The sequence below is a fragment of the Protopterus annectens genome, chromosome 3.part0, assembly GCF_019279795.1.
Source record: "Protopterus annectens isolate FY-2018-M chromosome 3.part0, PAN1.0, whole genome shotgun sequence".
NCBI lineage: Eukaryota > Metazoa > Chordata > Ceratodontiformes > Protopteridae > Protopterus > Protopterus annectens.
The window spans coordinates 1,614,159,293-1,614,183,240 of NC_056731.1; the positions used below are offsets into that span (position 1 = coordinate 1,614,159,293).

A 23,948-nucleotide genomic window follows, 5' to 3' on the forward strand; every position below is an offset into this window, starting at 1 on the left:
TATATATATGGTATACAAATATATATATTATATATATATATATATATATATATATATATATATACACATATACACACATAGATAGATATATACATTTTTTTTAAAACCTTAGAGGTATGCAGATTCTGACCCTTAAGGAAAACAGCCTGTAATGAATTACATACTGTCTACACTTAACACTTTCCCAGTACGCACTGCCAGCTACTTCCCCTCATGCTTTGCTGGTACTACAGGATAAGGGAAATATTTTATGAAACCCATTCAATACCTTTCTGGTTCCTGGCAAGGCCCAAAACACTGCTGAAACAAAAAGATTATCAGGAAGCTCTAATAAGCTGAGCTAAAATAAAATAAAGTATAAGATTAAATAAATGGATGGCAGATAGAATTCACAAACACCAAACACCAAAGGTTTCATCAGTGGAGTCCCACACGCACAACTTGATACCACATTCCATTTACTGATGGGCAGGCATGTTTAAATCTGAGGTTTAGCCATTTCATACACTGTACAAAACTGCATTATGTGAAGGAAAATTTTAATTTCTTGTAAAGTGCATACCTTAATGACGGATGGAATCTTTGAATTAAGGTTGCCATACGTAAAATGTAGACGGGTTTGAAAAGAGCACTTGTAGAGCAAAGGATCTTGATAGAATTCAATTTTCCCACTCGCATTCCTCTTATCAAGGCAAACAGTGCAATCAGAGAAATTAATGACTTTTCTCAGTACTAGATCAGGTGCTAGAAAAGAAAAAGTACTGTGAGTATCATAAGGTTAACGAAGGCAATCAATTATGATGTATTACAAAGAGATGTAATTTTGTTTCACCTATTTAATGTTTTCTTTTACAACTTGTTTCAATTGAGGTATTTTACTGTTATATATGCATATGAAGTTTAAAAAATACATTGTTTCATTCTTCAAATCAAATTTAATATTCATTTTAATCTGTATGATTACAGAGTCAACATGATAAGCAATAAGTAACATAAAATCTGGGAACTCCTTTTATAGCTAATACCTCTCCTTTAAGGTGTACACACCTCCAAGACAAGAGTGGTTAAAAGAAAACGAGAGAGAGGGTGAGACAAAAAAAATCAGTTATTTTAGATTTTACACAGATTAGTAATACACAGAAATTAAGTCTTGACTCAGAAAACCATCCATTGGACTGTTTTCTAACCTGCATGCAATGGTGAGGTTAATCATAGTAGCAAGCTAAGCAGGGCAAACTAGAGGTCACTATCACTAGTAACAATCTCTAGCACATCAAATGGGAACCTAAGGCATTTCCAAGTAAGTTGAGAGATGCAATTCCTCCAAAGTGTCCTAGATTTCCTTCTAGTGTGCTGTGCCTGACACATTTCCTGTGGGAGGTGTCCAAGTTACCTGCATAGGCTCTTCTAAATGGAAAGGAACAGTGGCTAAACTTAAAGATCCTTCTGGATTACTCAACTTTTTACCATGTACTGGGCAGTCATTCTGAGTACCCCATTAAAACACTCAACTTCTGCCATTTGTATCTGCAATGTCATTCAATTACTGCCTAGACAGGAGATGAAAGGGCCATAGTATGACTGCTAAACTGTCAGACTTTTGTCCTGTGACTCTGCTCTCATACCACCACTACAGCTGTTGTCACTGGAATACTTATCGACTAGTCAGTCTTACCAATCCCTTCTATTTTCATTAATGATCAAAACCCCAAACACAAACTCTCCCCCCTAAGGAAGCTGCTCCCCCTTCACCTAGTGGGTGCAATCCTCTCTGTGTGGGACCCAACTGCAACCTGTGTTTTGATGATGGTACAGATTTTCATCTGAGTTGCTTGAGAGTCAGAAGTGAATCACTCCAGTGCACACTGAAGATCATTCGTTTGAGGCTGATATGAAATTACCTGCAGATAACAAAGATGCCACCCTCATGTCTGCTAACATATAAATTCCAGAACTTGGATGTGAAAATCACAAGAAAGACGGGAGAAAATATGCACTGTTGGTAAATGTCTATGCCCACCTTGAAATTAACTAAGTTAGTACCAAAAAGCTGATACAAACCTCACTTTTCAAGTACAGTGATCTAAACAGTACATAATAGCTGGTGTTCCCACTGACTGTTCAACAGTTTAACAGTGAAAAAAAATGGCAGAGAACTATCTACCACAATTCTGATACTGCATTACCTTAGAATATTCCTCTCCATGCAAGGTAGATCAATGCTCAAGCAGGGTTAGGGGAGCAAACCCATTCGCCACTATGGTGACACCAGGCGGGGGGGGGGGGGGGGGTGAGGCAAAGTACCCACTGCAAAATCAAGTAAATGAAGCTTGGGCCAAAACTTAAGTCAGAAAAAGCAGCAAAATGACGCTTTATGCAACAGCAGCTGATACCAGAGTCAAAAATGTCAATTAAGTATGGCAGGTTAAAAAAAAAACAGGAACTGAAAAGGGAAATGTACCGTTTGCTGGGGGCCCAAACAGAAACAGAACTATTTCTCTACTAGGTCTTTTTGTAGACAGTGATGACAACTATTTCTCTACTAGGTCTTTTTTTAGACAGTGATGACAACTACCATCACTGAAAAGGTAGTACTGCTAGATATTAAAAGAAATTGAGAAGCAATGCTGTCATTTTTAGGTAGTGGAGATAAGGGTGAGATGTGTCAAAAGGTTGAAACACCAGTGTTCTAAAGTTCACAGACACAGTGATTGCTCAAAAGAAAAGCTTTCAGCAGGGGACACCAGATCTGTCTGGGCCAAAAAGGAGCTATGTGAATGACTGACTTTGAGAAGTTTGATTTTTCTGGATGAATCTCATCATTAAAGAAACAGGGGGGAAGCATAAATGACTCTACATGGCCATTTGAAAGCTAGGACATCCTTTGCATGACCTCCTGGAAAAATCCGTGAAAAGAAATTGGAATATTTGGCATTTCTGTACACACAAAGACTGGACTAGAATCTCATCTAAAAATGGACTGTGGGTTTAATGAGACTATCCAATTAAACTTCAAATAAACAATATACAAAAATATGACATTTCAAAACAAGGCTCTCTAAAACTAACTTATTTTTTATGACAGCACAACAGTACAAGGCACAATCTGTCCGGAATCATTAAAAATACACCAGTTATTTCAAGGCTGCAGGCAACACTGGGAAGAAGGAATAAACTATCGCAAACATTAACTGTGGGTTAACACAGCAAAAAAGTATAGGAACAAATTCACCTACATTGTCAGTATACGTTTGTCTGTTTACTAAACGACCACCACAGCTCAGAATTGGATAAATGCTCTCTGCCATTTTTTTGTTCATTGTTATTGTTGAACATCCAGCTCATATCATCCCCTGCCATTAGTTGCTTCGCAACTTAATGTGAAACTTAACTGGTCCCCTCTTCAAAGCTGTATTAAGACAGAAGTGTCACTTAAAATAAATTGCTGGTCCTGTTATGCAATTATGTTATGAAATTATGTTCAATGTATTTATTAAAAATAAACTCAAAGCCTTGACTGAGGCCATCTAGGTGTCTGTATCACAAAAAACAAGGTCATACATCCTCTCACTGACCCACATACCCATGAACTTCTTGAACATTACAAGACTTGCCTTTCTGATATTAACTGGGAGATAATTCCACAACTTACCAGCTTTGCAGTGAGTACCTACTTTTAAGATTTGTCGTAAAAGTAGGTAAAACTGTAAGGAATTAAGGATTTTTAGTGGAATACTAACGACACATGAATTCATCTCCCAGTGATGCAACTACTGCACTGTCCTTATATTTATAGATGAGAATCAGTTCACTCCTTAAGTATGTCTTACTCTCTCCATTAGCTAAAATAATGGAGAAATGTATACACCGACAACTGCTTGACCACCTACTACAAAATAATCTACTTGCCAATTGCCAACATGGTTTTAGGCCCTACCATTGCACAACAACTGCCCTGCTATCCTTCTCAGACTTTATAAACAAAAATCGTAACAGTAACTACTTTTCTTCTGCTCTTTTCATAGACCTGTCAAAAGCATTTGATATGGTGAACCATACCATACTTATCAACATTCTAAAAGCCCAATCACTTGACCCACAAGCATTACAATGGTTTATATCCTATCTACAAGATAGACAGCAAGCAGTTCTCTGGAATCATAATATTTCTTCATCCCTCTCTGTAAACATTGGAGTACCACAGGGCTCTATTCTAGGACCACTTCTATTTTCTCTGTTTATCAATGATCTACATACTAGTATTTCTCAAGCCACCTGTATACAGTATGCAGATGACTCTACCTTAATTTGTTCAGCCAAGTCCATAACCTCTCTCCAGTGCCTCACCCAAACAGTATTTAACAGTGTTGAGAACTGGTTCACAAAACACTGCCTTCTTCTCAACCCCAAGAAAACTAAACTATTGTTCTTTTCTCCTACTCACAAGTCACCTCAACCACACTTCACATTAACCTCTAACAATGGAACTATCATATCCCCTGACACTACAACCCGCCTGCTGCGTGTTACAATTGACAACAACCTTAGCTACAATGACCATATTAATTCCACTATAAAGACTGTTAACAAAAAACTAGGGACCTTATACAGAATAAAATCCTTCCTTACCCCTGCAGCCAGAATCACTATAGCCCAAACCCATCTAATCTCTACCCTGTTCTATGCTTCTGCTACATATACAAATCTTTCTAAAACCAACCTTTCCAAACTCTCCACCAGCTATAATAACATAGCCAGATTTGCTACTGGTGCCCCATATAGAACTCATCATTGCCACAACCTCAAACAACTGGGTTGGTTAGAACTACAAAACCAACTACTTTTTCAACAACTTGTTATCTCCCATAAGATACTCTACTACCCCAAGCATACCCCTATACTCACTAATCTCATCTCCCCTTACAAAAACCTTGCAACCCTACGTTCAGCAAATAAACTTCAAATCTCTTCCATTAAATCCAACAACAAAGCTGGGGACTCACTCTTCACAAACACTGTAGGAAAGAGCTGGAACCATCTTCCTTCTGAACTTTCCTACCTTACTTCTACTCTACTTTATAAGCAGCATCTTAAAGAATATCTTAAATCCTACTGGCTTTGCCCCTGCTCTAACCTTGACTGATATCTCTTGCCCATCCTGCTCTTTCTCAGGGGAAAAAAAAAAAAAATTTTTTTTTTCTGTTTTTTTTTTTTTTGTTTCTACTCATGGTATTTTATTCTAGCCTAAATGTTTCTAAATAACTCTGCTTAACCCTATCTTTTAATGTAAACATTGTACCAATTTTAACTTTAATTTTACTGCACTGTTGTCATTATTGCTGCTTGGAGCTTTTCTCCCCGGGCCTCTACTGAAAATGGACATGTATCCAGTTAGACTAGCCCGGTCAACAAATGTAAAATAAATAAATAAAAATAAATGTCCTGATACCTTAATGCCTCAACCTGGTAATCTACCTTGTAAATACCTTCCGAATCCATTTTAATTTCCTTATCTGATACTACATCAATAATATCACACATGCACAGTGATGCACAATATTCAGTATGTGGCCTTACCACTATTTAATAAACAGAAACAAGTACTTTCTAATCACTGTTTGCTACAATACGTAAAACATTCTTCATTACAGAATAACATTTCTTATCACCCAATTACAATTATCTTCAGATCTGAAATATTTGTCGACAACTATACCAAAATTCTAAACTCATCCCTCCTCAGTTACAATATAGTTGTCTAAAGTCGAAAGATAACAGGGATTGTGCTTACCACAGTGTAAACCCTTGCATTTTCAAGCATTATAATGTATCTTCTTGATACCTGACCAATTATGAAAGGCATCTGCAGACCTTTGAAGTGTTACTTGGTCATTAAATTAGACACTACTACTCCAGTACTACAGTCATCAGTAAACTTAATCACATATTTGTTTCGGTCAGAAATTCTGGAATAAATTTACAGCACAATAAAGGCCAGACAACTGATCTCTGTGGTACTCCAATATTAACAATCCTACTTTCTGAAAAAACATTTTTAATTAACAACTTGCCACTTGTATACTGAAGTTAGATTGCCACCCATCCTATAATAAAATTATTAACATGCAGGTCTTGAACAAATCAAGGTAAATGATATCTGCTGGCATACCCTGGTCTAATGTATAGGTTCATAGGTAGGTACTAGGCTATCGGCCCAAGGACCTAAGTAAACCTAGCCAACAAGGATCCCTGGCTTACTCCACCGAATAAAGTTATTTTCCTGTGTCACTGTCGAGCAGAGCCACAGAAGTGATCCCCGGGGTGTATTTATCAACTAATGTATGTATCAACTAAATCCACACAGAAAGTAATTAAACTGGGTAAACAGGAATAACCCTTCATATAAAAACATTTTTACATACATTTGTAACTTTTCTATTGGTCCATTAAAATGCACCAATTTTCCAGAAGGTCTTAAATATGACAGGACTATGAATGGAAATGGTAACATTTCACTTACTGGTCCAGCAATAAATATGTAGTGTGCAGATACTTAACTCTTTTCTCCTTTTCCATATCTACCATCAATACCCTTGCTCTGGGCAAAACAGTAACTCAGCAGTTAAGTTCTCTGCCTTAGAGCTCCAGGGTTCAAGCCTTAATCTTTATATCTGATGTCGGTGTGTGTGTGGAGTTTACATATGGTCTCCACATCTGCGTGTTCCTTCTTTGGGTACTCCTGTTTCCTTGCACCTCTCAAAAACATGCTGGCTGACTGGCTGCTCTAAAGTGTTCATATTTAGTAACATATTGGTTTGTTTAATGTTTGTTAATCAAGTAAGTGGACTGGTCTGAAGAGCCTTTTCAGTCATGAACTGGGACAAATAAGCAAATACAGTGCAACATGTACAATGCAGTAAACAGTTATACATTTTATAAAGTGTGTAATACAAAGTATAAAATGTAGTAAACAGACGAAGCATAAACACAACACAAAATAGAGAGAAGCATATAAATATAATACAAAAAAGAATGCAAGACATTTTACAGTGTTCTACGTAGAGAAAGAAGAAAACTTTATGAACAAATAAACAGCTGTTTATAGATATATGTTGAACATGTGAAATGTGCAGAGATATATGTACAATTTGTAAACTGCACTTCTACAAAGAAAACAGAGAAAAAGAGATCGGAGACAGAGATTAAAAAAGTGAAAAAAATTAGGAAACCCATTGCTGTAAATCTAGGAAACGTGGGAAAACATCAAAGGAGTCATCTTGTATCTTTGAAATTGCTGTGTTTGTTTTTGACTAGATGGGCACAAAATAATGACATACATTTGAGTTTTACACTTCATAGCCTTCAGAAAATGTATGCTAAAACAAACTCTGTTACTCTAGCAGCTTTCCAAGTTTTAAGAGTAACATATGAAATATATCCCTATTTTTGGGCCTTCATCCCCCCATTTTGTTGGGCTTTGTCTAGATTTCTTGTACTAAGAGGCTGAGAGGTAATGGCAACTGGTGTTTTGTGCATTAACTGGCAAGCCATATTTTAATCTGGAAATTAAAACATTTATGGCTGTGGATTGTCTGGCTTCTACAATCAGCAAGTTAGAAAGTTTACAGGATATTTTGAGTTGTGTTAACACTTTATTTATACTACACTTACCTTTGTTTTCAGCCATGATCCATGCCCACAAGGGCAGTCCACAATAACTGGCTTACTTAAGAAGTTAATAAAAGAACAAAACAAAATGCTGTGATCCCAATATACTGCACAGGCATCCAGCTTTAATCATCAGCATTACACTACTTACCATCTAAGTCAGCTAAGTCTGTAAGCTCCGTTAATAAAATGTACATCACTCTAACAATACAACCAAAGGCTAATATGAAGTTCTGAAAGTTATGTACATCTGTACTATAGTTTTTTTTCAACCACCTTTATTGAATTATCACTTGAGACATAGGCAAATTTACATTCATATAAAAGTAATGAAACTATATTAACATAACAAACATACTTCACATATATTGCTATATGTCACATAACCTAAGCATCTGTACTATATTTGTATAATTCACAGTGTGTTGGTACTTCCAGGACAAAAGTTAAAATGCCATACTACTCACTAGAGATGTCCATGAAAGCTCGATCCCAAAACTCATCTACAGTATAGCATTCTGCAGAGGTGATATTTACAGACAGAACAATGTCATCTTCCACGTACTTCAAGATGAGGTTATTGACAATAATATTGACGTTGTTCACAACACGTCTAATTAGACTCTGTACATAACCTACAAAAAAGGAAAAAATATAATATGTACTCTGAATTTAATGAAACTAAATTAAATACATGTCAGCACTAAGCAGAAACAAAATTTATCATGACAGACTATTAATAGAATACCAAACTTTTTAAACATTTTTCTCACGTGGAGTAATTGTCCTTGTCAGCAGTACACTTTTCACATAACTTCTTCCTGTGGATGCCTAACTGCACAGTGAAATCCCGAATGGTACTTAGCTGGTGGTGCCAGTATCTAGTGATTCAATTAATTTAGGATGCCATAGACTTCAGAAGAAAGCAGGGTTCTTTCTCCACAGAGAGCTTAGCTTTTGAATCAAGACCAAATTGACCTACAATGTTCAAGTTGACTGAACACACAGGAATATATTTTCTGCAGAGAGGCCATAAAATGTCTACTAATCTGAGTCAATGCAAGCATATTCTCCTACCTAAGAGCAAACAACTGAAGGGCACAAACATTAAGCATGCTCACAAGAGTATGTGTACCACGCATACAATCACTACTAGTTTGTATAAAGGCACCAGGGTACTAATACCTTCAATCTTCTGAGTGAGGTAAGGTTCTGCATCAGGCCTGGGGCCAAATATCTTGTGGCTATGTGAAAAATGTAAAACTACAGTTTTATTAGGAACTTAACCATGAGACGTAGATGTTTGAGTAGACTTATTGCTGCAGTTGTTACTTTTGGGATGCCTGTCAGCAGGTAGCCCAACTGGCTGACCTGACTTCCACGGCTCTAGCTTTTTATCAGTATACAAGGATGTCAGTGGCATAAGAGGTGAGCTGGCACGTGCCATCTTTGGACCTTTCTTCTTTTGGCAAAAGCCAAGAAGAATACTCGATAGCAAAGCCCAAGTGGACTAAATGGTAACAGATACAGGTAAAAGAGAGGGATGCCCGGTAGGGAAGCAAGGGTGAGGTGCAAATAAAAGACTAGGATGCCACCGTAACCCCTGGTGCAAGAAATGCAGATCAAAAGCGGGAAAGAGAGAGCAGCAAATAAGAGGTGGGTGGGAGAACAGATAGACTGCAACACTGAATCCACTTGAACATCTACATTTATAATTAAGTTTCTAACACAAATGTACTATGTTCATCTTGCTATTCACTGCTAGAGTCCTCATTTTTGACAAGATTTTCTAAGCATACAGAAAGAGGGTGACTGGAGACATTCACTCAGGAGACAAATCCCTGCAGGATGGCAGTGGTAAATTCTGCTCTGTCACTGGAATCTTCCCCTAATTTATAGTGTCCTGACAAGAAGTCAAAGCTGCTGATTTAATAGCCTACACGGTGATCCCTCTAAGGAAGTGTGTGGTGGCTGCAGTGGCAAGAATGCAGCGGTCTCTGATATGCCCAGGAAACAGCTTTGTCATAAAGTGTATTAGAAAATGAAAAAATCTACTTGTTTATTGATTTCCCTTTTGCAAAGGAGACACAGCCAGCAGTCTTTCTGAATTATTTCTTCCTGTGCAAATAAAATCTCAGTTGTCTGTGCACATCAAGGGAATGAAAGGTCTTTTTCTCCACCGTTCTGTGGGTTTGGAAAAAAATGATAAGTAGGTAGCTTGGTTAAGGGATACATCAGAAATCACCTTAGGGACAAAAGAAATGATATACAACCCTTTGCTGGTAAGACAGGGTCTTTACACACTAAAGCCTGAAGCTCTCCAAGCAGAGGTAACAGTCAGCAAAAAATGGCATCTTTCAAAACAGAAACTGGAGGGTAACAGAAGCAGCTGGTTCAAAGGGTGTTAGGGTCATTCTGTTTTACACATAGTTAACATCCCATTGTGGAGAAAAAGGTCAAAATGCAGGACTCCCTTGTGGAACTGATTAACAAAAGGCCTGGAGTACAAGGGTGGGTCCATGGGTAGGCAGACCAACAGAAGATGCCTGCACTTTGGCAGATGAAGAGCATCAATCATCCAAGTTTGCACAAATGTATTTTTACATGACACAATCAAAAATAAAAACGCAATATAAGAACTTAACAATATTAAATATTAATCACTTTCATCTAGAACCCTTCCAAACGTCATCATATTTAAGAAGTCTAGAAGGGTTCTGGAAAAAAGCTCAATACAATTTAGTGTTGTGGAGTTCCAACTATATATTTTTTTACCTTTGATGCACTTTGACAGATGCATAAGATAAGCCAGTTCTGTAAATGGTAAACATATTCCAGTACCACAGCCACTTCAGTCTTGTTTGGTCTAGGCTCCTGGATTGGCATCAAAGGAAGAATCTTTTCCATTTTACTAGGAAAAAAGTTCTTGTGTCTGCTTTCTTAACCTCCCTCACAATCTTAAGCATGTACTCAGACTACATTTGATTACCTGTAATTAGTAAAAACTCATCCAGGCTTTCAGTGTTAAGAGTGTCTAAGTTGGTGTGAAAGAGAGCTTTTGTTTTGAGTCAGATCATCTGCACACTGAAGTAACACTTTCGATTTTCCTCTTGCCAGGCTAAGCAGGAGAGGGAACTTTTAGTTATGTACTTACCATGACGATAGATGTATGTGATCCATCTTGCCTACATTCATAACTGATGGGCTCGGAGCTGAGAATCGTCTCCGACTCGGCCGATACACTAGCACAAAGTCTCTCATTGGCTGGGTCAACCCCTTATCCCAGGATGCACCACGCCCAAACCCCCAGATCTTGTTTGCCCCACAACAACTCATCCACATGTACCAATCCGACTGCACAACAGTGTTTCCCCCAGATCCAACAGGTAGGGGGAAGGAGGGTGGGTACGTAAGAATGCAGGCGAGATGGATCACATACATCTATCGTTATGGTAAGTACATAACTAAAAGATGTAATGCGATCCTATCTCGCCTACATTCATAACTGATGGGACAGCGTCCCTAGCACCTAGATCCTGGGAGGCTCACTGGAAAACACTCCTGAGTACTGTGGAACCAAAGGACGCCCGACCCCTAGACGCCACGTCCAGTTTGTAATGAGAAATAAATGTATGTGGAAAAGCCCAAGTGGCCGCTGCACATATCTCATCCACAGACAGTCTGGCGTGGAAGGCCATTGAAGTTGCCATAGCCCTAGTAGAATGCCCTCTAACTGGAAATGGAAGGTCCCTTCCTGTTGATGCATAAATAAATGAAACACAATCCCTAATCCACCTAGCGATAGTGGTCTTAGTTACTGCTTTGCCAATCCTGTTATCCGCAAAGGCTACAAACAACTGGTCTGATTTCCTCTGCTGCTGTGTCCTATCTAAGTAAAACCTCAGTTGTCTATGCACATCCAACTGATGAAGTCTGTATTCTGCCTTGTTGGAAAATTTCAGAAAAAAAACTGGTAGCTCTATAGATTGTTGCAGACAAAGAGCAGAAGAAACCTTAGGAAGAAATGACGGATTTAGTCTTAGAGATACTCTATCCTTATGAATGATCAGATAAGGAGGCTTGACAGAAAGGGCTTGAAGCTCTGAAACCCTTTTGGCTGAAGTAATAGCTACCAAGAAGGCAGTCTTCCAAGATAAGAATTTCTGCTCACAAGTGGCTGCCGGCTCGAAGGGATGAGACGTCAAGGCTCCTAGAATCACATTCAAATCCCATGGCAAAACAGGTTGCGACACCGGGGGGCGAAGCAACCAAGCTCCCTTGAGAAAGGCCTTACACAACTTATTGCTCATGAGTGAAGGCTCAAAGGCAACATGATAATTAGAAATCGCTGCCAATTGGACTTTAAGCGTGGAGACAGCGGAACCCTGTCTAAAAAGAGTTGCCAAAAAATCTAATACTGCCGACACCGGGGCTGTCAGAGGGTCAAGGTTGTGCCGCTGGGCCCAAATGGCAAACCTTTTCCATTTACTAGAATATATCTCCTTAGTGGAAGCTCTGTGGAAAGAAGACAGAATCCGGACCACCTCAGGCGAAAGGATATGCTGACTGACTAAGGTCGGAAGTGGAGCAGCCAAGCCGCTAGCTTGAGAGTTCGCAGTGATGGATGGGCCTGACCCGACTGAAGAGTCAGGAGGTCTGGAACTGGGTCCAGAATCCAAGGACCCTCCACTGCATACTTCTGGAGGAAGGGAAACCAAACTTGGCGGGGCCAGTGTGGTGCGATCAAAATCATGCTGCTTCCCAAGCAGATCGCCTTCTGAATCACCTTTGGCAGTAGATGGACCGGAGGGAAGGCGTAGAGCAGACCGGAGGGCCAATTGTGGACTAGAGCATCCCTGGTTGACTCCCCCTGGGGGGGAATCAGGGAGAAGAAATTGCTGCACTTTCCATTCCAGGGGCTGGCGAAAAGGTCGCAGCAGGGAAACCTCCACTTGGAGAAGATCTGAGCCGCTACTTGGTCGTTCAGGGACCACTCGTGAGGCATCAGAATAACTCTGCTCAGCCTGTACGCTATCACATTGGACTTCCCCGGAATGTGTGTTGCCACTAGAAATCTCTGGGAAGCGATCGCCCAATTCCACACTCTCATGGTTTCTCTGCAAAGAGGATAAGACCTGGTTCCTCCCTGCTTGTTCAGGTACCATACCACCGCCATACTGTCTGAGAAGATTGCGATGGTATCCTTGGGAAGAGAGCTGTGAAGTGCTGCAACGCTAGAAGCACTGCCCTCATTTCCAGAACATTGATATGCAAGTGAGTCTCGTGATCTTGCCACATGCCTTGAACCATCCTGCCCAGATAATGCCCCCCCCCCCTTATCTGGGAGGCGTCTGTGGTCACTGTGGCAATGGGGGAGGGGGGGCAGAAGAATCTCCCCTGGTTCAGGTTGGAGGAGAGGAGCCACCAACGAAGATCTCGCCGGCACGTTTCCGTGATGAGAATCAGGTAGGACAATGGCAGTTCTTGGTATGACCACTGGGTCGACAGGAGCCATTGAAGAATTCGCATGTGCAATCTTGCCAGAGGGACCAGAAGAATGGAGGCCGCCATCGATCCCAAAAGCTGAAGAACCATCCTGGCTGGGGCTTTCTGTCGGGGCAGTAAGGCTAGGACTTGGTCCTGTAGTATCTTTATCCTCTCTGTTGGAAGGAATGCTTGCATCTCTACAGAGTCTAGCTCTGCTCCTATAACGGCAACACGCTGTGATGGCAGCAATACAGACTTTTCCCAGTTGAATGTAATTCCTAATAGATGTCCCAACTTGATGGTAGCACTCACGGCTAGAGTAAGAAGATGCCTGGTGGGGGCGGTGAGGAGCCAGTTGTCTAGATACGGAAACACCTGGAATCCCAGACGTCTCAGGTGAGCCGTCACCACTGCCAGACATTTGGTAAACACCCTGGGGGCTGTGGTGAGACCAAAGGGCAGGGCCCGGAACTGGAAGTGACTGGCTCCTAGGGCGGAAGCGTAAATGTATCCTGGACGCTCTGTTTATCTTGATGTGATAATAGGCTTCCTTGAGATTGAGCACATCTATACTCCTTTTTCCAGCAATGAGAAAATGGATTGCAACGTGACCACCCAGAACTTGGACTTCTTTCCGAAGCGGTTTAGGCGGCTGAGATCCAGAATGGGTCTCAATTCCCCTGTTCTTTTCGGCACCAAAAATAACCTTGAGTAAGTTCCTAATCCGGTCTGGTCTGCGGGGACTGGCTGGATGACTCCCTTTCCGAGCAGCTTTGCGACCTCTATGGCTGCTTGATCCCATTGACTGGGTGGCACGTCCGGGATTTTCCCTGACGGTGGAGGGGGACAGATAAAGGGGATGGTGTAACCTCTGGCGATGATACGAAGCACCCACTGATCCTGAGTGATGGAACCCCAGCTCCTTGGATGCTCCGAGAATCGACCCCCGACTGGCTCCGGAGACGCACAGTTGGGCAGTCCCTCAGGGACGCTGGAAGGAGGAACCACGAAAGGATTCGCAGTCTCCTGAGTTGCAGGGGTCTCTGCCGCCTCTAGGGTGACGTCTTCCAGAATAACCCCCCCCCGCCTCTGGAAGGGGGGGGTCACTCTGATGGGCAGGGAAAGACTTTTGGGACTTTCTGAACCACATCTTTCCTCCCCTCTGAGCCTTGGGATAAGGTCTAGAGGGAAGCGAAAAACGGGCCCCAATGGCAGACAAAGTCTTACCCTCCTGCTCACATCTAGTGAGTGTGTCTTTCACCTTGGGTCCAAAGAGAGAGGACCCATCGAATGGAGCGTCGGTGAAGGAAGACTTGAACGCCTCCGCAAAGTGACACAAGCGCATCCAGGCTTGCCTCCTAAGGGCTACGCGCGAACTCGCTGCCCTACCCGCCCCTTCGGCTGCATACGATATGAGCCTCATGGACGAGTTAACAATCGACGAAAGGGTAGACAGCTGGGAGTTGACAGACTGCGTAAACGCCTCAGGCACGTTACCTGACAGGGTATCTCCCAACTCCTTTATGAGATCCCTTTGGAGCCTCGTAAAGTGAGAAATAATTCAGTGACCACAGAGTAAAGGTCGCTGAAGTCAGGGTATGCTTCCCGTACCTATCCATGCTCCTGGACTCCTTGTTAGGAGGATGGATAGAAGCAGATGCCTCTGCCACATCCTGCTGGGTGGCAGACGCCACCACCATAGCATCAACCACAACTCCCTTGGTTAGAAACTCCTTGCCAGGGGATGCGGATAAAAACTTGTTGGGGTGAGAAGGAACTGGCTTCCACAGAATCAGGGTGTTCCCACACCCTTCGACAAATAAGGTCCAGTAACTCATCGAAGGGTGGAGACACCCAGGAGGCAGAAGGTTGGGCTCTGAAGGCCTTGAGGAAGACCGACTCCTCCGCGGAAGGGGTTTTGGATGGCCAGTCGCCCCTCTGTCTCAAGATCTCCAGGATATCGGAGAATGAGACATCGTCAGAGGACGACTTAGGGGACCCTTCAGCATCATCAAGGTTGGTGTCCGAGGTGACAGACTCATCTGGGGAGTCTATGTGCTTCCTCTTGCACAACTTTTTCCTGGGGAGGCTCTTCAGGCAAGGACTCTGAAGGCCCCTCGGAAAACAGGGTACCACACAAGGAGGAAACCTCAGGCCTAGGAGCCGCGCTGTCCAAAGACAGGGGGGCACCAGAAGCTCTAGTCGCCGTGTCTAGGGAAGGAGTCGCAGATTCAGGTGAAGTCACTAGAGACTTGGCCAGCGCGCTCCTCACAGCCTCGAAGGCGGGCCCAACAGAATCTGAAGAGAGGCCCGTCTCTGAGACCATGACCGGGGTTCCCATAGCCGAGGCGCCAAATGGGAGACTCGGGGCCGAAACCAGAAGCCCCGACGAATCCCCCTCGGGCCGGGCTGAGGACACCCGAGAACCGAAACCTCTGGAAGGCACAGAAAGGGTTGGAGCTTAAGTCGGTGCCGACAGACTAGCAATGGGTCTCGGAACAGACTCAAGGACTTCACCCGACTCTACAAACTCCGGCTCTGACGACACCAAGGTTGTCGGAGGAGGAGGAAGAAACGGTATCGAAAGGGCTGGCTCCGGGGCCGACTGGGCCGGAGCCGAAAAGAATTTGGATAAAACAGGTGACTGGAGGAGCCTCTGGACCACCCTATCTAAATCTGAATCTGAAAGCCTGGAGGACCTGGAGGAAACAGAAGGGGGCCGAGAAACTTTTTCTATCGGCTCTGAGACAAAGCTAGGAGGCCAGCTCCGAATCGGCGCCAAAGTAGACTCAACCAGAACCGAGACCCCTTTCGGCGCCGACGAAACCGACCCCAGAGCAGAAACACTTTCCTGCGGCTCCGAGACCAATGCAGCCGAGGAAGGAGACCCAGATTTAGATCCTCTATCCTGCGGCTCCGAGATCAGTGGAGCCGAGGAAGGGGACAGAGTACCTGATCTCTCATCCCGAGACTCCAAGACCAGTGGAGCAGAGGAAGGAGACCCGGATTTAGATCCTCTATCCTGCGGCTCCGAGACCAGTGGAGCCGAGGAAGGGGACAGAGATTTAGCTCTTTTTGTAGGTGGCTCTGACGGACCTGTCGGAACCGAAGACTTCTTTTTCTTCGATTTTGAGGTGGGAGAAGAAGACAAGCTTCCTTGAAGGCTGGCTTGATCAAACCCTTCAGGATAAGCTTATTTTTTCTCTCATGTAGGACACGAGAGGAGAAAGCATGGCAAACACTGCAAGATTCTTGCAAGTGCTTAGCCCCTAGACAATAAACACAGATGGAGTGGCCATCTGTCAGCGACATCTTGTAACTGCATTTTGAGCATTTTTTAAAGCCTGATGGCTTATGTTCCTTTTCTTTGCCAGACATAATAAACACTCTAAACACACTCAACACACAAGGAGGGAAGGGAGGGAAGAGCTCTAACTTAAACGCTCGCCGACAAGAAATAGGGCAAAGGCCCTCTAACTTAAACAGGCCTAGCCTGCCAAACAGAAGGAATTACCACAACAATACAAAAAACAAACACAGTCAATCACAAGGGTACTGACAACAAGATAGCTATTAAAATAGCTGTTTGAGTATAAAAATTTAAGCTAACTGCAAAAAAGCGACCAAAAGGCCAAAATAGAAGGGTACTTAGCCACAGCCAAGTCGAGACCACGTCGTTACTCTAGGAGCGGCAAACGAGATCTGGGGGTTTGGGCGTGATGCATCCTGGGATAAGGGGTTGGCCCAGCCAATGAGAGACTTTGTGTTAGTGTATCGGCCGAGTCGGAGCCGATTCTCGGCTCAGAGCCCATCAGTTATGAATGTAGGCGAGATAGGATCGCATTATATCCAGTGTTTCCTTGGTCTAAAGAGGGCAAGTAGAATGAATTCTTATATTTCCTCCTTGATGTTTAGGAGTATCCAGAGGATTGAGGTTATAGCAGGTAATGCATTAAGAAATATCCAGAAGATTAAGGATATAGCAGAAAATACATTAAGAAGTAGACCTATCCAATTCACGGAGAAGGCATCAAGTCTCACACCTTCTTGCAGGAGAACTTTCTCAGTTCTCTGTTCAGAGGAGAAATAAAAAGGTGCATTTCTGGTAAACTCCACATCCTGATCAGATGCAGAAAGACATCCATGTTTTGCATCCATTCTTGATGGTCTAAATGCAATCTGCCCAGCCTGATTGCCAGTGCAATTTAATTGAGAAGGGATATAGAGATAAAGGCTGCTGTCAGGGTCATTACCCTCATTGAGCTGTTTCCCAGGCTTGCATTGCCACCCTGTATACAGAAGGTATGAATGAGATGCACTTATTTGTTTTTGTACCACATTCTAGTGCTGATGTCTGTCATTATTAGGAGAATCTTTTCCTTGACCATGTGGCTGAAGGTCTTCAGTGCTAAAATAACCACCATTTTTTTAGACAAAAAAAATAAAAAAACAGCTACTAACTTCAAAATACCAAAACTGAAAAAAAAATGAGCTTGAAGAAACTTCAACCAGCAAAAACAGCACCAAAGGAAAAAGTAATCACAAATTTGAACAAAAGCACTTAGTTTAAACTTTGGTCACAATTTGTTTGTTCTTTGATTGCTTTTTCTTTTGGTGCTGCTTTAGCTGACTGTAGTTTCTTCAAGCTCATTTATTTATTTATGTTTATGTTTTTTTTCTTTATTTTACCACCCATGTTTCTAAAAGTGGGAGAGAACCCACATGGGCCACTCAAGGCTAGATCTAAGGAATCTGTGACAAAGGTTATAGTGAGATAAAGTGGTCTAACGTGCATCCTCTGACTTAGTTTGCACTGCAGTATCCAACATAAGATCTCTCTTCTAATGCAAAGGAGATGTGGGATAGTGGTCTCTTCAGACTGGCTGTGCAGAAAATACCTGTTTCTTAAGTATCTTTGGACATTCCTCATTTAGGTAGAATAGGTCCAGAATGGGACTATGTACCCCCAACTTCTGAGGACTAGAAACAGCCTTGATTAAAACAGCTGCCCTTCTTCTCTCTAGCTATGACCCTCCGAATGGTACCTAACTGCAGTATTTCTTTTAAGACCACAGGGGTAAGATCCAGCTGACCCTTGGGAAATGCCTCTGCATTTTGTAAGTGTTTGGAATGGTAAGTTCTAGCCCTTATGATGAACAGGTAGGACCCACAGGTCCTGGTGACAATTCCTATTTTTTTAGACCCCCTGACATCTTGACCTTAAAGTTCTCATCTTTTCGACTTTAGAAAAGGCATGAAAACCTCAGTCAGTAAGGTAAGCAAGCTGGTCTGTAGAATCCTGGGATGAAGAAGGAATTGAGACACTACCCACCCTAGGCAGAAGCAAGTTGGCTGGCACCAGTTTGATCTTTGATGCCTTGTTGTTTTGGATGCAACTGCCACAGAGATCTAAGGATGAATACTCTGGGGATCCCATTTTTCCCAACAGTAATGATAATACCAGCCTCTGAATACCCTGTACCCTCAGTCTCAGGAAGTGTGGCAGGACTGGAGGACCTGCATGATGGCAACCAGCAAAACAGTCACAACAGAGGTCTTGGCTGAAACAGACTCTGTGGGTGGGAGTTGAGAAAGTGCTTGTGTTCAAAAGTACCAGATTCGAGGTGACCTGAGATATCCATCAGGACGGACATCTTTGGTCTCTCAACTCTTCCTCCCATGTCTTCTGTGTGTATATATATATATACATATATATATATATATATATATATATATATATATATATATACATATATATCCCCCCAGTGGAAAGTTCCAATAGGCCTTGACTGACATCATGGCAGCACGGAACCAGGCAAAATCCCCCTTTTTCTACTGCAAACTCCTGGAGAGACCGCCTTTTTTTAGGACTGTCCTTGGACTGAAACTGTCAAATTACATCCACAGAGGTTCCTCACTAAAAGAATACAGGGCGTAAGTAATATGTCCTATGCAGACCACCTCAAGGCCCTATCCCTGTATTCTGTCTCCTACAGCTTTTGAGGGGCGATCTATGCCTGGCATACAGGGCATTGTCAGACCCCACTTTGATGGACCTCCTGCATATCCACAAAGCAACCAGTACCAGAATTACCAATTCTAAAGACTTAAAACCTGCCTGTGATATACATAGGACCTGTTGGAGAGATAGGTATATATCCCAGACACTACCCCATCTATGGAACAGGCTCCCCATCCATGTGAAGCAGAGTTCCTCCCTAACCCAATTCAAGTGCAACTTGGACAACTAGATGGAAAACCGGAAATTCATCATTGGCTTGCCACCTATGTCTCTGATGCAAACAGGTAACCTGTAAATGGTTCATCTCCCAGGCCCATGCTTACACTTATCAAGGGTATCAGAACTTGTCAGAGATTTGGGATGCATGGCTAGGCTTAAAAAGGACCTTGTGGTCGTTAGCCTAGTAATCACCTATGAACCTAAGAGTCTACTTTGTGCTCTGGGCTGAGGCAGAACACACCCAGACTATGGAATTCCTTCTGGGGAATCTGCTTCCCACAAATCAAGCAGGTGTTCACTTTAACAAAACTCTCACAATCAAGAAAAGAAAAAAAAAATACCTGGCTTATGGAAATAGACAAATACACACAATAACAATATGAAACATGCAATATGGTTTACTGCAAGAAAGATCTGAAGATGGGATGGCATTGGGCGACACACGTCTTACACCACTGATGTTAGACAGTTGGAGGATGTCAGCCTAGGCCAGCCAGTCAGGCGACCTGCAGGCAGGAATACCAAAAGTAAGCACTGTAACACTGAATTCTACAATAAGATAATGTTGCTGTGTGCCTATGTGAAAGATCTGAATGAGAATCTTGTGGCTACTTGGCTACATAAAAAATCTGAACCACATGTAATGGAAAGGCAGAAAAATGTCTCTCTGCTTGATGCACTTTGTTCTGATGGAGCAGCAAGTTCATTTGCATTGCTGCCAACTCAGTATGCAAGAGGGTTGATAAGAGGAGGCAAAGACCAAACATCTGAGGATATGTTATCTTCCTTCCTCTTTTGCTGGGGAAGTGAAAGAACACTTATTATGCCATCATCTGACAGATGCAGAAAGGGCTTCTGTTCCAGCTGCTCCTAATGAAAATTCTTACTACAGCATTAGTGAATACTGCAACCCATTAAGCAGGAAGAAAATTGCTGAGATGACACATGGGAAATTCCATCCACAAGATGGATTAAAATAAAGATGCAATGGATACTACCTGCACTACAGATGTTATGGACGTTCAGAAGATAACATTTTTGCCTGTCACCCTCCTCCTTTCCCACAAGTATTATGCAGTCCTCTCTCTCTAATTTTGAAGTTTAGCTAGAAATTTAAGAGGCAGATAACCAAAAAGTGGTGAATAGAAGGAGGTATATTACTAAGATGGAGCTCTTCCTTCTTACAGGTCTACTGCTATAGTTACATACATCTTTCAAACCAGATAATAGAGAGAGCTAATGCTGGTAACTTCTATGACAGAGTCCCAAGCTAATCCTTTTGGATGGGCACACCCACATGGAGATGCCTAAGTTGACACTATTCCTCAAAGTTAACCTGGACTTGTAAACAATATCCAGCTTAAAGTGCCTCACAAAAGTTTTCTGGGAAGATAAAGTAATTGCTACACAAATGTCACCTGCAGCATTACAGATGAAGGCCATGGAGAAAGTCACTGCCTTAGCAGAGTGAGGCTTGTTGGGTGCAAGCACAGCTCTTCCAAGTTTTCTGTGACAAAAAAACAATGTAACTAACCATCTAGAAAGAGAGTACTTGATTTTACTTCAAAAATATTTTAAAGTTTGAGCTGTGCTTTTAATAGCTCGTAATTGGTATTAATCATCCACTGTAATTGTTTTTATTTACTTATTGTGAGTGTTTAAGTATTTTATTTTAATTCAACAAAATGCAATTAAATAAGAAGCAAGTAAGATGATTACCTTTGTAGAATGATTTGTTTCTGTCTATGTAAAACAAAAACTGTCTATGGGCATCCCTATAGTGGAAAAGATATCCACTATACTTAGGACAGTTTGGCAAAATCCAAACAGACTGATTTAAATTAGACTCCAAGGCACCTCTAACCATAAAAGGACAGATAAGCTCTAAGTGTCACCATTACACTATCATTACTTATGAAAAATCAGAAAAGCAGTTCAGACAGAAACAGTTTATAACTCAAGAGATTCTGCTATTTGAAGCAACAACTACAGGAAACACCACAATGCCCCCCACCCACCCACACACACACACACACTTTGGCATGGACAAATAAAAAGGCCTTACACATTTTTAACTATGAGAATTAAAGGCCTTAAATCCTTCAACTATACTGACAAATTAGCATGATTACCCCTATATTCAGTATCCTGCTCTGAAGTGACCAGTGTCTCACTTTTTGAGCTATGAAAGATCCAATCCACTTTGATGTCCTACTTCTTTGTGAAAACAGTGTCTCGACAAACGTCCACACTACAGATTTAAAATCTACACCAACAATTAAAAGAAGACTCAGTGAAGAAATAGGTTCCTACTACTACTTTAGCTACCTTTGAGACTCACCTTTGATAACTGGATGGGTAGACACAGATTTACACTAGGGTTATTATGCACAGCCCTACTTTGAGAGTTGAGCACTATTAAGTGCTAGCAAGGGGTGGCAAGAACTTTTAAGTATATACCTACTTAAAGGTATACATGGCTTGGCATGTCATGGTCCCCATGATCACTTGCCTAGTATTGTTCCTATGTTCTAAGGGGGAAAAAACATCAATTCAGTTGAGGATGCAGGTTCAAATGGCAAAAAGGCAAATTCTTGCGCATAAAATAAATATCCCAGGAAGGGAAAGAAACATTGATGGGTGGCCAAAGCTGGAATGATCTGTTAAAAAATATATACAAGTTAGGGGAGCAGAATCAAGGCCAGAATGGAAGTTACAATAGGTCACCAAATATAGCATGAATAAGGTACAACTAAGATAAGCATCAAATATTTATAAAAGGAACTGAAAACCAGTGAAACAGGAAAATAAATAGGGCCCATATTTTTGCTAAATGCCAAAAGGGGGAAAATGAGGCTATTTGTCATGATCGGACTTATTGGGCAGCTGATCACAGAGCAGTGGTAATAATGGAAACCACCCTCTCTGTAAAGCCCAGACCCTCAGCAATCAGTGAAACCAGAGAAGCCAAGCAGTAAGCCTGACAGAATGAAGGTCCAGGTATGACATGCCAGAAGGGTGACAGCAGCACCTCGAAAGGAAGCAAAAGTCCAAATAAAAAGGAAATCAAATCTGCTTGTGCCAAAAAGACATTAACAAAATCATTCTGGTTTTATGCATTCTGGCCCTTTGGTCATCACAAAAAAAAAAGGGGGAAAATGTAAATGGAGGCCAACTGATCACTAACGGACCATTTGTGAAGCAACAGAAAACAGGCACTCAGTTCATTTAACAATGAACTGGTCAGGCCTACAATGCACATCTCTACTGTGAAGTGATTGGATTAAATTGCTTACTGCCACACCCTCATAACCTCTTGAAAGAGGGAGAAAAACATAGTTCCCCCTTGTTTGCCACCTTATTAGACCACAGCCATATTGCCTGACTGAAAGGGAAGGAATCCTGAAAATCCAAAATGGAAACAAGCATTGCCCTAGTCACTAAAATGCTGCCATCTACAGAAGACTTGAGCATCAACAAGGTCCTTGGACATCCTGCCAGTTGATACCCACTCCCAACAGCCAACACCAAAGGTAAGACGATTCTGTGGTGACGGTCACCAAATAAGTCTGTTGAAAGAATGAGACTCCTAAAGGAAGATTTGTTGAATCAAACCACCAGGCCAGATGAGAATGTCACACTCTGGATATCTGAATGGGGTGAAAAGAAACATCTGAATATGGAAACCAGTGAATTCAAAGGGTTCTCTAGAGAACTCTCATATGGAGCTTGGCATAAGGTGCCATAAACACTGATGCACTCATAATACCAAAGACCATGAGATAAGTCTTAGACACTATAAGAAAAACTATTACAGAGACCATCATCTGTAGGAACAGGAAACTGCCTGACAAGAAAGGTTTCAGAAGGGCCACTGACACTATGAAGGATGAGAAGAGTTTTAGGACAAACTTCATCTGATGAACAGCAGCATTCAGTGTCAAAGCAGCAAAAACCCAGTCATCCATTTACCAGAAAAAAGTACAGTTGTGTACACTTACCATAAATGTAGATGTTCGAATGTATTCACTGTTGCAGTCATCACACTTGGGTTATCTGCCTGCAGGTAGCCCTCAGTTGGCCCGAACACCAAAGACTTAGTATTTTTGCATTGATTGCTGTTGCTCCAGGACTGACGTTAGGTAGTCAGGGGTATAAAAACAGGCAGCCGATGCCATTACATAAGTTTTTCTTGCCCCAAATGTCAGGAGCCTCCCAACAGGGAGCTAAGTTATGGTGGGGAAAACACCACCAGTAAAAAGAAAATACCAATACCCCTGAAAAGGGGGAAGGGTAGTAAAAGGCATAGAGAGTTTAGAGAGAGAGAAATAGAGGAAAAACTAGGGGGCTGGAGGGAGGGAAACCAGGACTGCAACAGTGAATACACTCGAACATCTACATTTATGGTAAGTGTACACAACTGTACTATGTTCTTCGTGTTTCACTGTTGCAGTCATCACACTTGGGTAGATTCCCAAAGCTGAAGAAGTGTGGAGGCAGTCACAAAGAGTTAGGGCTGGCTAGAATGCCTTGCAGGACTGCTGTTGCAAAA

The 23,948-nt window shown here is 42.1% G+C and overlaps 1 protein-coding gene across 1 annotated transcript in view; it reads right to left on the bottom strand.

Annotated features, from left to right (window-relative positions):
* Positions 1–23,948, bottom strand: part of VPS13B (vacuolar protein sorting 13 homolog B) — a 5,424,989-nt gene that overhangs the window by 4,904,551 nt on the left and 496,490 nt on the right. Inside the window, exons 5-6 of the mRNA XM_044065647.1 lie at positions 8,136–8,303; positions 563–744 (exon numbers count right to left, since the gene is read on the bottom strand). Coding sequence (XP_043921582.1) covers positions 563–744; positions 8,136–8,303 — 350 coding nt within the window. The remainder of the gene's footprint in view (positions 1–562; positions 745–8,135; positions 8,304–23,948) is intronic.